The sequence below is a fragment of the Artibeus jamaicensis genome, unplaced genomic scaffold (genome assembly GCF_021234435.1).
Source record: "Artibeus jamaicensis isolate MK-2021 breed Jamaican fruit bat unplaced genomic scaffold, CSHL_Jam_final contig_887, whole genome shotgun sequence".
NCBI classification, from domain to species: domain Eukaryota; kingdom Metazoa; phylum Chordata; class Mammalia; order Chiroptera; family Phyllostomidae; genus Artibeus; species Artibeus jamaicensis.
This window is the reverse complement of record NW_026522003.1, coordinates 1,721,128-1,737,113: the sequence shown is the minus strand read 5'-3', so window position 1 is coordinate 1,737,113 and position 15,986 is coordinate 1,721,128. Positions and strand designations below refer to the sequence as shown.

The 15,986-nt window shown below is 39.2% G+C and overlaps 1 gene segment (V, D, J or C); it reads left to right on the top strand.

The window, feature by feature from the left end:
• Positions 1-5,449: 5,449 nt before the first annotated feature.
• On the top strand, positions 5,450-6,466 carry LOC119037115 (T cell receptor alpha variable 26-2-like). The segment is given in 2 exon segments: positions 5,450-5,549; positions 6,018-6,466. Coding segments are annotated over 2 exon segments (489 nt in total).
• The last annotated feature ends 9,520 nt before the right edge of the window (positions 6,467-15,986 follow it).

Sequence of the window (15,986 nt, the reverse complement as noted above, 5' to 3'; positions counted from 1 at the left end):
CAGCTGAATGAGTCAGGTGAGCATCAGTCCAACCAACACTGACCTCAGCAAGAGGGTCTAGGTCCTCCTGGTTAGTCTTCTGTTGTGAACAATGTGGTCATGATCAGACTGGTTTGCAATACAGTTTTCACAGATAAATATATGACTCTTACTAGAATCAAGTAAATAAGCAGGTGACTAGCTTTTTGAAAGTTCTGTACAGCCAAAGGCAGTTTTGACTAAGTCAAACTATGATCATTAGAGATTCAAAATAATTCTTCATCTCTCACCAAACCCAGGCAGAAAATGGGCTGACAGAACCATCCCCCAGGAGAGGCATAACCTTTAACATGTGGCCAGAGAAGATCATGGAAGAAGACTCTCCCAGAGCCTGAGCCAGAGAATGTGAGAAACAGTGAGAAGAACTCCCTGCAGAAAGCATCTCATCAAATCAGGGTCAGGAACCCATAAGCAGTGACCCTCTGGGACCTGCTTCAGACCAACACTGTTGTCTCTCTTCACTCTCAGTTGTGGGGACTTTACAGAACACAGTCTTGTAACTGTTCCATGATTGTGTATTGAGTGTGTGGAGAAAACAGTTTACTTGTTTGTTTTCTGCTTATTTGTTTCTTCATAGTGCTTCAAAGGAGTCACATCAAGACCTGGGGAGCAGAATAGGATATCAATCAGAGTTCCTGCCATTGATCAGGTGTCACTGAAAGGGGATCTAACTTGTCTCCCTGCCTCCTGCGGGGGAAGAAGAGAGGAAATGAATTCTCAGTTACAGGTGGAAGGCTGATGATGGAGTACACAGCAACTGCTCATTAATATCTGGTTCCCCCTCCTTCAAGCAACCCAGAAGGACAGCAAGTCTCCTGAAAACTGACGTTGTCACAGGACTGCATGGGCTGAAGAAGTGTGAACAGAAATGTCCTGTTCCACATCTTGGGAGGGACACTTAATTAGCTTAACTTTGAATATCTTCTCTTATAGATTATGGTGATTGGTGAGTTATGTATTGATATGAAGCTTCAATTGTTAGTAATCACATACAGTAGAGCTGACCTGGCGGATTATCAAAATGAGCTACTATGTATGTGCAAGAAATGAACCACTGTTTTTGAACCACTGAGATTTTAAGGTTGATTATTATGACAGCATCACCTATCATACATAACATGACTGATGCCTCAAACTTAATAAATACAGAAACACGTTTTTACACAAAGACAGAATAATCTCTTTTTTTAAATATTTTATTTATTTATCTTTAGAGGGGAAGGGAAGGAGAGAGGAAGAGAAACATTAATGTATGGTTGCCTTTCGCGCATCCCCTGCTGGGAACTGGCCTGCAGGGAACTGGTTTGCAACCCAGGCATGTGCCCTGACTGGGAATCGAACCGCGATTGTCTGGTTCGCAGGCCCGCGTTCAATCCACTGAGCTACACCAGCCAGGGCTGAATAATCTCTTCTTTAAATTTTTCTTTTGATTAATTTTAGAGAGATAGAGAAAGGGAGAGAGAGAGAGAAACATTGATTTCACTCCACTTATTTATACATTCATATGTTGCTTTTTATATGTGCCCTGACCAAGGATGAAATCCACAACCTTGGCTATTCAAGATGATGCTCCAACCAACTGAGCCGCCAGAATAAAAAAAAATGTTTTAAATATGGGATAACCTCACTGGATCAGCATAAATTCTAAGCTTCTAAATATTTGCAAAAATGGCAGAAACTGTAAAGGATAGTATATTATAACCAAGTTGGTTTTCATGTGATGTTTAACATGTTAAATCAAAGTAATAATCCATGTGAATAAAAACATCATTTAATAATCTCAGTAGTTACACAAAAGTATAATGTATTCTAAATACATTTATACATTTATTTCTTTGCCCATAGAAAGAAATAAATTCTTAACTAATCAGAAATAAGAGAAAAACTTCCTCACTCTGATGAAGAGTATATGCTATAAACACCATTTGTCCATAAAACCACAAGAAAACCACTTCACCAACATGACCACTAACAAGACTTAAATCAAAACGACAGGAAATAAAAATAACCAGTGGGAATATAATAAAGTTAAACCCCTTCTTAGACTTTTACGGCTGTGTAGAATGGTGCAGCCACATTAGAAAATGAGCTGAGAGTTCAAACATTGAACATAGAGCTATTATATCATCCAGCAATTCCGCTTCTATACATATATATACCCAGAAGGAGTAAAATATCTGTGCACGCAAAAACTTGACTGTAAATGTTCATAATCAAAATGGAAACAATGCATATGTGCATGAATTGATACATGAAATATGGTATATCTATACATTGGAATGTTATGGATAATAAAAAGTAATGCAGCACTCAAACATACTCCAACATGGATGAGCCCAGAACATTATGCTAGATGAAAAAAGACAATTCCAAGGGACCACATAGAGTATAATTTCATTTATAAGAAATAAGCAGAATGAGACTATCTATAGAGACTTCCATTGTTTGAATGTTTGTGTTCCCCCAAAATATGTTAGTGGTATTTTAAACTTGAAAGGTGATAGAATTAAAAAGTGAGACTTCTATTGCAGGATTAGTGCTCTTACAAAAGAGGGTCCAGAGAAATCCCTTCCCCCTCAACCATGTGAGCACACAGCAAGAAGGTACCATCTATGAACCAGAAGGCAGCCTACACTAGACACCAAATCTGTTCGTGCTTTGATCTTGGACTTCCCAGTCTCCAGAACTATGAGAAATGATTTTTTGTTGTTTATAAACTACCCAATCGGTGGTCATCTGTTACAGCAGCACAGATGGGCTGAGACACAGCCAAGTAGATCAGTGGTTGCCTGCAAGGAGTTTCATGGGGGTAAATGTTGAGGGACTGCTACTTGGCTCCTTCTGGGAATCATGAAATGTTCGAAAATCAACTGTGGTGATGATTGCAGAGCTCTGTGAGTGTACTAAAAATCATTGCATTATAAGCTTTAAGAGGTGAACTACATAATATATGAACTATATACCAATGAGGCTATTTTATAAAAAACAAGTAAACAAAACCCCCAAATTCCACAATATTCATTGTTTTGGGAAGGGGTAGATATACTCAGTCTGGATTATTCACACCATCTGAGTCCTGTCGTAATGAACACTAATAAAAACTTGTGTTTTTGGTCTGAATTTTGCATTACATACCTAGAGACATAACTCTCACTTTTCACATTTCTCATGGCCATCCTAATACTTCTTCACGCCCATATTTATACCAGCCTTGAGTTACTGCTTTTCCTTTAAATGGCACAACTACGTGACACATGCTGCAAGCTGCCATATTGTCACAGGCAGGCTTTCCCTGTCCCACATTTGTGAATTTTTCTTTTATGTTTTGAAGGATGCAGAGTGAGGGTTGGTGTGCTGTTTGCATTTTGCCCACATGTCTAATCTTGGATTTATCTTCACTGGAGGATGCTTTTGCTCTATTTGTGGTCCAAAAAATAGAAGCTTTTATTTAGAATAATTTTGATAGTCATTCCATAGAACTTCTTCCAATAAATATTAATTAATACATTTACCCAACAAAGGACTATTTAGTGCCAAATTCTATGCTAAACAATAAATAATGTGCCCTCTGAACAGCCATCAAACATGGAAAAACAAGATGCTAAGGATAGTAAAAGAATTTCATCGAGGGGAGATTATAGACAATTTCTATGAGGAAAAGGTCACAAACATAATTTTAAAATCCCCAAGTGACTAAAAATAATTCAGCCTTTATAGCAGCAATTTTCAATCTCTTTCATCTCACAACACGGAAAACTAATTACTACAACTTCTCATCACACTAAAAAATATGTATTTTGCTAATCTGACAAGAGAAATAGATATAATTTTGATTCATTCACACCATAGGACATTGTTGTGTTGGCAGTTGTCATTTTTACATTTGACAGTCTGAGGGAAAAGAGGTGGGTACCAGGACTAGTCAGGAATTGCACGTTTGAAAAATTCTTGCTTCACACCAGTTGGAAATCACTGCTGTAGAGGCTTCTGGTAGAAGCTCCCCAGGGAGCCTTGCCACCAGGGGGAGGTAGTACACATGAGATACCTACCCATCATTAGGAAATACTAACCTTGGAAGATTACTGACTGACTGATTCCCAGTTCTGAGAAAGCAGTTCATATGCACAGGCACAAGAGGGGGCTGTTGCGGTGGGGGAACTGAAGCTCCTTCCAGGGTGAGTTAGAGGTGATCCTTGAGCTGTGAGAGAACTTACTTTCACCCCCTTTGCCTCCTTGTCCTTTATAAACTCACACTGAGTTTGCGCTCAGCCTCAAGGACATGAATGAGCCCTCTCCCAAACACAGAGCAAAGAGCTGAGCCTTCATGTGAAGAGAAAAGAGAGGTGATTAATAATTTAATATTAAATAGCCAAATATTTCTTCCTATAGTGAAATAAGAAGCTTAGTTATTATAGCAGAGAAAGATGGATAATTTTAATTTTATTCTATCCAATTTTGTAAATAATAACTGCTTTTGAGAATAACCAGAGCAATTCCTTTATGTTCACTTTCACCTCTCTTGTCCAAAGACTTCATTTCATTTTTTTAATAGATTTTTGTTTCCCATCCTTCCTTTTCTGCTTTTCTTTTTACTGTCCTCAGTGCATGGTACCCTAGGCAAGGGCATGGAGATGAGAAAATGTCTGTTAAAGAGGGGATAAGTGGAATGGAGATAAATACTACTCTGTTATTGGTTAGTTTGCCAAGACCAGGGGCACCCAACAACATTCATCAGAAGGGTGCTTAACCCAGCGTTCCAGAAGCCAATGCGGGAGAACTGAGTACAGACAACCTGGCCCCTAGACTGGATTCTGATTGTATCTTGTCCTGTCAAACTGAGCTCAGGGGTGTTATACAACTATGAAATTATTTTGGTGTTATACGTTGCAAATATTTTCTTGCAGTGTCATTGGATTTTTAATGAGCTTATAGAAATTGTTACCAGAAAAAAAAGTTTCTAACTTTGAAAGTTAAATTATGTATTACTGGTCCTGAGACTAACTTGCTTTGGCTGGGAACATGCATAGGAATTCTCTTCTCCCCTTACAGCCCAAGATTTAACATAGGTACTTGTATTAGAGGATATTTCATATCAGCTCCACAGTGTATTTGCCCTGTACTACAAATGAGGGATGGTTAATCTCCATGTGGATAATGCTACTCATTCAGACTTATTCAAACATAGAGTATTTGAAAGTGATCTCAGTGTAAACCCTCTGAATGAAGAGTAGATATTGGGAGAACTTACCCTCTTTCTAAATTTATGTTTAATTCTGTATGTGGGGGGAAAAAACCCAGTAAGGGACTGCTTTGTCTTTCACTGATGTCTGCCTGGGGAAACACCCAATTGAAAGCTTCCTGGGTGAGGCTGTGCTAGTGGCTGCTGTGTTGTCATTGGAACCTCCCCACACCTAGGATCAGACACAGATTCTGGGCTCTGAGGACTGGAACCCCAGTTTGCACTTGAACCATGAAACCAGTGGTAGGAATCATGCTTTTCCTCACTTTGGGTAAGTGGTTTGGGTCTGAGAAAGGAGGGCGTTTGTGGCCAAACAAAGGCCATGTGCCTACTGCTTTTACTTTTCACTCTACCAAACTGCTGTGCAGGGAAAATACATCTATGTGTTTACACGTCTATGTGTTTTTTCAGAGAATTTGGGCATTGCTGTGAGAAGTTTCTCACATCCACAACTCAAGGAAGACCATCTGAGTCACAGAGCTGGGAAGCTTTAGGGGCTTTGGGTTTCTTGAGCCCGGGGGTTGTGGGATACTGCAGTTGATCTTTGGCCTGTGGCTCTGGATAACTCAAAAATAGATACCAGTAGTATTTCTCTTGTTCTGTGCAACACATGTTGTGAAAATGTTCATGTAGGACACATGGCCAGAGAGGGGGGAGTTCAGGAGTGCTCATGAACCTGACCTTAGATGAATCCCAATTTGACATTCCAAAACTAATCCATTGTTTCTCCTCTGCTCAGCTATTACAGGAGATGCTAAGTCCACACAGCCAGATGCAGTGGAGAGTACTGAAGAAGGAACTGTGCACCTGCCCTGTAGCCACCCCACAATCAGTGGAAGTGAGTACATACACTGGTATCGACAGATTCCTCACCAGGGTCCAGAGTATGTGATTCATGGTTTACAAGGCAACGTGACCAAAGGAATGGCCTTTCTCTATATCACAGAAGACAGAAAGTCCAGTAGCTTGATCCTGCCCCAGGTTTCCCTGAGAGACTCTGCTGTGTACTACTGCATCGTGAGAGACCCACAGTGGGAACCATGGGGCTGCACCTGTGCAATATCTCCCTGCAGGGAAGGGGAGCAGCAGCAGCTTCTAAAGGGGCCACTGCACCAGAAACAGCAGCAGAAGAAAGTAAAATGGAAAAGTGAAGAGAAGACAGTGAGGAAATCAAGGAGGAAAAACTGAAAGGAGCCAAGAAGATGAGAAAGAAGAGCTCATGTTATTGAAAGGATATGAAAAGCTTGCAAGGAAACAAAGAATCACAGGGGTAATCCTGCAATAAAGGGGAAGGGAAGTGAGAATTTGCCTGACTCTTTGTTTTAGTCAAATGCTGCTTTCTATATGGGTCTCACTACAACAGGTGAAAACAACCATTAGTTTGTCCTAAAACTTTCATCCTTTGGACCCAGGAAACTGAGTCCAATGAATTTCAGGAACTGAGATATTTGTCCTGAAGGACATTTGGAATGTCTTTGTTCCTTTTATGTAGCATACACACAGGATTATTTGGGGGAAGGAGTTTTTAAAATGTAGGCCAATATGTGGATGTTAATTTAATTTTTAAATGTTTGTTGTACTATTTCCATTATTACACAAAAATACAACAGATGGTTTAGTTATTATATAAAACTCCAAATATTACTTTACTTTGTAGAGACAAACCTAAGTTTAAAACTGACTCTGCCCCCTCCATTCCATTTCCTCTTCAACCTCTATGACCCATTTTGACAGTTTTGAGTGTCCTATTTTTTTCTTTTACAAGGATACTTATAGCAATATGTACTCAATTTCCTTACATAAGTTTGGATCATTTCTATCAATTTACTTAGAAGGAGTTTTTATTTGGTAGTGTAAAACCAATTTTCATATGTGCTCATACAAAACACCTATACACATACTTTATAGCATGATTGTGTAATGATTTAACTTGCTCACCTATTAATAACATTTAAATTTTTTACATATCTTGGTTATTATAACCTGGGTCATAAATCAGCAATACCCTGTCTGGTGTGGTTAAGTGGACTGAGAACTGGCCTACAAAGCAAAGCATCACCAGTTTGATTCCCAATCAGGGCACATGCCTGGATTGCAGGCCAGGTCCCCAGTAAAGGGAACATGAGAGGCAACTACACATTGACGTTTCTTCCCCTCTCTCTCTTCCCCCTTTCCCCATCTCTAAAAATAACTAAAATCTTTAAATAAACAAACAAACAACAACTGTCCAGAATATATACAGCCCTGTAATATGAAAAATGGTAACATTTATTGAAGAAGATACAAGATAAAAGAAACATTGTATATAGGACAATGATACCTCAGGCCCCTTCAAAGTAGAGTCTATGGGACTTCACACATACTCCAAATCTCCACCAGCTGCTGCATTTTACATTCCTAAAACTCACCACTGGTCTGCAATGTCTTCCCTTTCAAAGGTAATTTTAGTTTTGGGAAAAGCCAAAAGTCACAGGGCACCAAATTAGGTTGTAGGAGGACTGAGTCACCTGGGTAACTTGATGTTTCACCAAAACTCTTTGCACAAGACATGATGCTTGAGCAGGCACGTCATCATGATGAAGCTGCCAATCACCACTTCCCCATAGATATGGCCTTCTAAATCATCCTAATAGTTTCCACATGAGAGTGTTCAAGCTTAACACAAAGTATGATGCAGATTCATTGCTGTGTTTACTCTGTCATTTTGAATGTGATGGCCACACAGTACACATGCTCACTCAATGGCGTCCACCACCCTCATTGGCTAGTACAGCAAAGTCATCATTGTTGACACATGTGCATTCTAGTCCACTCTCTTTGGCTGCCACGTTACATCAATGTTGGGCAAACAATTCTCATTACATTAATAATAGCTGGACTTTTTTCAGACATCCCTTCATGTCTATACAAATGTACAAATATGTGTTGATTTGTGCACACACATAGAGAATATATATATATATACACATATATACATGTATTCCTTAATATTATTCTCAGAGGTGAAATTGCTAAGCCAAAGGATAAGCCTATTTTATGTTTTTATAGATATTGAAAAGTAGTTTTCCAAAATGGCTCACTTGTTTGTTTTATTGATTAGAGTCCACTTATAGGTGAGATCATAAGGTGTTTGTCTTTCACTGCCTGACTTATTTCACTTAGCATAATGCTCTGCAGGTCCATCTATGCTATGGTGAAGGATAGGAGTTCTTCCTTTCTGCTGCGTAATATTTCATTGTATAAATGTACCAGTTTTTGATCCACTCATTTACAGATGAGCACTTAGGCTGTTCCTAGCACTTGGCTATTGTAAATAATGCTGCTGTGAACATTGGGGTACATAGGTTTTTTGGAATTGGCATTCCAGGATTCTTAGGGTATAACCCCAGGAGGGGAATTGTTGGGTCAAAATGCAGTTCAATTTGTAATTTTCCACAGTGGCTGCACCAGTCCTCATTCCCATCAACAGTGTACTAGGGTTCCCTTTTCTCTGCAACCTCTCCAACACTTGTTTGTTGATTTGTAAATGATGGCTGTTCTGACTGGTGTGAAGTGGTATCTCATTGCGGTTTTAATTTGCATCTCTCTGATCGCTAGTGATGTTGAGAATCCTTTCATATGTCTCTGGGCCCTCTGTACGTCCTCCTTGGAGAAGTGTCTGTTCAGGTCCTTTGTCCATTTTTTAACTAAATTTGCTTGTCTTCCTGGAGTGGGGTCATGTGAGTTCTTCATATATTTTGGAGATCAAACCCTTGTCTGAGGTATCATTAGCAAACATATTTTCCCATACAGTTGTTTCTCTTTTCATTTTATCAAAAATGAGAAGACATTATCAATGTCTTCTTTAACTATGCAGAAGCTTTTTAATTTGATGTAGTCACATTTGTTTATTCTTTCCTTTATATCCCTTGCTCTAGAGGACATATCAGTGACAATATTGCTGTGTGGAATCTGTCCTAAACCTATGTGGACACATGTGGGACTGCCTGGTCCACCAGCCACAGCCTTGCCCTCCCTGTCCTTCAGCCACAACCTTGCCATGCATCTTCCCCGCCCCAGCTGCCCATCTCCACCCTTTCTATCAGTCTGGATAAATGTTTCTTCTTTCAACTCCTTGGTTGTTGGTCTTCCATACAGTTTGATTTTCTGGTAGTTCTGGTTATCTATTTTTAATTTTATTTAGTTATTTTTCAGTTACAGTTTTTTGTCTATTTCTCCCATCCCAGCCCCCCCTGCCCCGTGCTCCCCACCTCCCTCTCATTTCCACCCCCCCTTAGTTCTCATCCCTGTGTCCTTCCTATTTGTTCCTCCAAATCCCTCCCCTTTTTTCCCCTTAAATTCCCTTCCCTCTCTCCTCTGGTCACTGTCCCCTTGTTCATTGTCTTTGTTTTTATTCTGTTTGCTTGTTTTGTTGTTTAGCTTCCTGTTAAAGGTGAGATCATATGGTATTTGTCTTTCAACATCTGGCCTATTTCACTCAGCATAATGCTTTCCAGTTCCATCCATGTTGTTACAAAGGGTAGTAGCTCCTTCTTTCTCTCTGCTGCATAGAATTCCATTGTGTATATGTACCACAATTTTTGGATCCATTCATTTACTGATGGGCACCTAGGTTGCCTCCAACTCTTGGCTATTGTAAATTGTGCTGCTATTAACATTGCAGTGCATAGGTTCTTTGATATTGATGTTTTAGGATTCTTAGGATATAATCCTAGCAGTGGAATTGCTGGGTCAAAAGGCAGGTCAATTTTTATTTTTCTGAGAAAATTCCATACTGTTTTCCATAATGGTTGTACCAGCCTGAAATCCCACCAACAGTGAACTAAGGACCCCTTTTCCCCACACCCTCTCCAACATTTGTTGTTTGTTGCATTGTTTATAATAAACATCCTGACCAGTGTAAAGTGGTATCTCATTGTGGTTTTAATTTGCATCTCTCTGATAGCTAACTATATTGAGCATCTCTTCATGTGTCTCTGGATATTCTGTATGTCCTTGGAGAAGTGTCTGTTCAAGTCCTTTTCCCATTTTTTAATTGGTTATCTTTTGTTTTTAAATTTGTTGTTGGCATTATTTTGGTTGTATGAGGAGGCAAAGTGTATCTACCTATGCCTCCACCTTGGCCAGAAGCGCTGTAGTTTTCTTTCCTTGTTGTGTCTTTTTCTGGTTTGGGGGTTAGGATGATGCTGGCCTTATAAAGAGTTTGGGAGTCTTTCCTTTTCTTGGATTTTTTGACATAATTTGAGAAGAATAGGAGTTAGGTCTTTTTTAAATGTTTTGTAAAAGTCTTTTTTGAAACTGGCAAGCCCAGAGCTTTTGTGTGCTGGGAGTTTTTGATTACTGCTTCAATTTTACTAGTTGTTATCTGTCTGTTGAGGCTTCCTGCTACCTATTGACTTGGTTTTTGAAGATTATGTTTCTAGAAATTTGTCCCTTTCACACAGGTTTTCAAAAATTTGGCATATAGTTGTTCAGTATTAATTTCTTACAATCTTTTGTATTTCTGTGGTGTCATTTGTAATTTTTCTTTCTTCATTTCTGATTTTATTTATTTGGGTCATCTCTCTTTTTTGCTTCATGTGGACTCATTGATTTAAAAATTTTTGTTGGTTATGCATACACAAATTCTTATGTTGCATATTTTGTAATGCTAATTCCTGGTACTTCAGAATGTGAACTTTTTGGAAATGGTGCCTATACAAGAAAATCAAATTAAAATCAGATTATCACAATGGGACTTAATCCAATTTGACTTGTATCCTTACAAAGGGATAATGTTTGGAGACAGACATACACACAAACACACACACACAAAGAAAACCATGTGAACATCAAAACAGAGATTAAACTGAAGCATCCACAAGGCTAATGAGAGGCTTAAAACAGGTCCTTCCCTCACCAGGCGTAGAAGGAAATGTATCTGCTGACACTTGGAGTATAGACGTCTAGCCTGACTATGAGACAATCAATTTCTGGGTTATAAGTCACCAGTTTGTGGTGCCTTGTGCCAGCAACCCTAGCTAACTCATACCCTTTCCCAACTCTTTCCAAATGGTACCACCTAAAATAGGACCCACCTGCTTCCCTATCACTCAGCCACGTTATCACCCATATCTCAGTGTCTGGGATGGTCATCACTCTCAGTGTCACATCTGTTTTCTTCCCATTAATCCTTTGCCTAAACTGGAAGCAGCTTAGAAAAATGTTCCCCTCGGCAGGTAAAATAATGTAATTTCCATATAAACTCAGAGAAACAAAACCCATTTCTGGAAGAGGTCTTATAAGACATACCCAGAAATGTTCTTCAGGATGAAATGAAATGGTATAAGATGATAACTTGAATACACATAAAGAAATATAGAGCCCAGGTAAAGTAATTATATAAGTAAATATAAAAAGAAGTATAAATACATTTTTCTTTTATTCTCTTAATTGGCTCAAAAGAAAATTGCATAGAACTAGAAATTTCAAATTTTATTGTCAGGATTGTAGTCTATTGAGTATAACATATTAATAATAAGAGCACAAAGAAGAGGCAGGTAATGGAGCTATTTGAGAGAAAGAAAATTACACCAGTCAGTCACTGAAATCCACAGGACAGCACTAGAAATGGTAAATATTCATATTCATATAAACTATTCTATAAATGTTTTTCTTTTTTTCTCTTAATTAAAAAAAGGACACAGGATTTTCTAAAACAAAATCTAAGTGCACTGTTGTTGCATTATAACTGATATAGACATAGTAAAAGAGGAGAGAAGAAAAGAGCTATAGTAGAACAAAGTATCTGTATTTTATTTTAATTAAGTTAGCATCTATCTGCCCATGGTTGTGATAAATTAAGGGCTATATTGTAGGGACATCCAGTTTTATGCTCCACACATGAGGACCTTGGAAGTCACCACTCAGTCCTAGCAACAAGTGAAAAGCTGAACGGCCTGAAGCATCACCAAATCTTCTTGGATCCATAAGAAAGATGGGAGGACACAGGACAAACCAATTGCTCTAGATTAGAAAGAGACGAATGCAGAGAGTCACTGTTGACAGGAGCAGAGACTCCCAAGCAGGAACCAGGACAGAAACCAGGGCCAGGGCAGGGAAACTCAAGCTGTAATAGATGGATTGCAGAGGCTCCCTGTGGATGAACACTCAAGGGGAATGAGTAATAGGGTCCAAGAGAGGGATGTGGCCAGAATTTTGTGAAATATATCTCCAGGAGTTCAATCAGTCCCCTATTCTCCCAAATTTCAGAGAAACATACCCTCCTGCTTCTAGCAGGGTGAGGAGCAAAGGAACACTTTTAAAATAGGTAGAATACACTGTTCTTCTAACAAGGCCTGTCCTTACGGGAAACTTATTAACCCAGCTGGGATATTATCAAAGACTTACTAATTTGGGGAAGGGTATTGACTAACTGCAGCCCATTTTAGCCATGGTCTCCTGCCTAAGGGGGAGGAAAAAATATCAAAACACTTATGAAGTTCTCAGTGCAGAGGCATTGATGGGTTAACGAAATATTAAGAATCCTCCCTGTTTATACCTGAGTCGTGACCTTTTATTGTAAGAATGAAATATAGGTGTACTGGCTCTGGGGTAGAACTAGCCCTTCTCCACAGAACACTAAGCAGCATTTTTAACTCACTAACCTGCAAACACTGATCATTTCCTTGGAGAAGAACTGGCTATTCTCCTGGAGAGAATAGTTAGTCAATGCAGTCACAAAAGGCCCTTGGCACATACCCACTTTTGTCTAAAACATATTTAAGCAGAGCCCCCAAACTGAGACTTTGGAATCCCACCTGAGGGAAGCATGCTTCACTCAGAACTATTCCCAGACGAACCCCGAATACAGCTGCCTCCCGGATTCCCCAGTGTCTGTGTTTGGGTGTTGTTGTTTTTCCCATCCAGTGATGTATGCTTTTACTTCTTGCTTTCTCTTTGCTCTTGCTTAATAAATTGTTTAACTATTCACCTTTGACTTGGGGGTTTTATTGTCTGCAAATCCAAACCTCCAAAGTAAGTGGATATGATTTCATACATGCCCCTTAAAGGCACAGGCATAGGCTTCCTAATGAACTAACACCTGATCATAGACTAAAGACACTTCCTCTCTCCATACAATTCACCAATTTATTGATAGAGGTCTATTTACAGTAGTTACTTTTACCCAGTACATCAAAAATAAATTACAAAGCATAACAAATGAAGAAAAAATAAAACATGATTGGAAGAGACAGAGAAAGCTTCAAAACCATACAGGCTGGGACATTGGAATTATCAGAACAAGAATGTAAAATAACTAGCATTAATATGCTAAGGGCTTTCATAGACAAAGGAGACAATGTGCAAAAAGGCTAGGTAAGCAGAAAGATGGAAACCCTAAGGGAGAATAGGAAGGGAACACTAGAGGAAAAAAGCACTGTGTTAGAAATGAAGAATTACTTTGATGGGCTTGTTAGAAGATTGGACACGGTTGAGAGAAAATCTCTGAGCTTGAAAATATAGTGATAATATCCTTAAAAATTGAAAAGCAAAGAGAAAAAAGGCTGATAAAAAGGGACAGACTAGCCAATCAATCTAGCTCTTTTATAACTTTTTGCTCTCATTCAGCCCAGTATGGGTGGGTTCATGGCAGGAGACTTAGTCTTATAGGGATTGTAAATGTCTCCTCTTCACCAGAACTGAAGAAAATAGACTCTGCATTAATATTGTTAAAGCAAAAATTTCTCTGAATGGAGCACAGAGGCTGTTCTAAGAGAAACAAATAAACAAAGGAGAAGATAATGAGACTTTTGATGTGAAGTATAAAGGGGATTTTTAAGGGAAGCCAAAGAGTACTGGAGTATCAAAAAGGAGGCACATATGCAATGCCAAGGCCCTTGATACAAAAAGAAGTAAAGAGTGGGTGAGCAGTAAGAGGGGGCAGCTGCTAAGGACACAGTTTAAGTTCTAAGAGTAGAGTAGATCATCATCTTCTCCATTCTCTGCCCTGTCTCCATATGAGTCTCAGAATGTTGCCTGACTGCCCACAAAGTCTGCTCCACATAAATTTCCAGACTCTATGCAGGTTTCCATTCTGCAGCGAGAGCCTCTTCAGCCCTCAAGCCAGTTTGAATATACTACCTTGCAGGTCCTTCAGAAAGCAGAAGACCAATTGGTGTCTACAGCACTTAGGACAGCTAGGAGTTTCTCTAGCAACAATACACCCAGAAGGGCAGGCAGGGTGGACACCTGACTTGAGTTTATTAAAGGGCCATGAGCCATGCTCCTCAGCACTACTAAAGTTTACAGTGTTTCTAAAAAAAAGTTTTCTGGACTGTGAGTAAAGGAACTGAGTATTTTTAACAACTGTATGATATATATTTTTATTTTTATCCCTTTACAAGATTGTATTTATTTATTTTTAGAGAGAGGGGAAGGGAGGGAGAAAGAGAGGGTGAAAAACATCAATGTGTGATTGCCTCTCACATGCCCCCAAATGGACACCTGGCCCACAACCCAGGCATGTACCCTGACTAGGAATGAAACCTATAACCCTTTGGTTCATAAGCCGCACTCAATTCACTGAGCTACACCATCCATGGTGATAATATATTTTATTTTATTAATGTTTTCTTAATAAAAGAAAAGAGAGATCTTGGTGGTGGCATGTTAGAGATATAGGAGTTATGATTATGGATGATTTTTATTTGCTTATTGGTGCTTCTCTATATTTTACAAATGTTCTACAATGTCCATGTATTTATTCTACAATCACAAAACCATTATTTGCAAATAATAAGTAGAATTCAATTTCCTTTAGCTTAAACAGAAGAGAAACTCACATCACAATTCAATATAGAGATACTTACCCAAGCACATGTGAACCAGTACACCTTAGTAATGTCTTAGTAATGTCTAGTGCAAACTGTGTTCCCAGGTGGAGTTGTCACATTCTGGAAACAACATAAATTTAGTGCAAGTATTTAAAGAAAAGTCTGTAGAATGGGTGAATGGAATAAGCAATGGATCCTTAGGTGGAAAACACTAATCAGACTTATTCAGTAGGTGGGGAGGGTCTCAGCAGATCAGAAATAAGGTTACTGGGGTGACGTCTGGCTTTTTGTTTTGACCAAGTCATGATGAAACAGGAAAGAAAACTCAACATCTGCATTTCACCCAAATATACCCTGTGCATTAACAGAGACTCCACTGTTTATAAGAAATAACACTTTCTAAATATATGTTCCAAAATAATGAGATCAATAGTGAACCTTCAAAGGAGCTTCTGGAAAGGCCCTCTGCTCTCTCCCCTCTTCATCCCCCATTCCGACTCGCCACAGTGCTTCAGCCCTTCACTCACAGTGCAGGTTCTGACTTGCACTAACTGACTTCCTGGTGTACTGTTCCCCTCTGCCTTCACTGAGCCATGGACCCACTGTTAAAGCTTTGAGAAGTCAGTCCTTCAAGGGTGAGACAATTTCAAATGACTATCATCATTGATAAAACCTGTGGACCCAAATCAGCTTTTCTGCACCTGCGCACAAGGTGGCAGTGTTCTCCTTCTTTTGACTCCCTGAAGGATTCAGTGGGAGGGACTTGAGTTTGAATTCAGACACATAATGATACTTATTTTTCTGATTGGCTGAATGGCCAAACTGCTATTTCTCTTTCCGTGCATCTGTGTGTGTGTTTGTGCACCTGCTGAGGGAAGAAGAGAGTGTTGGTT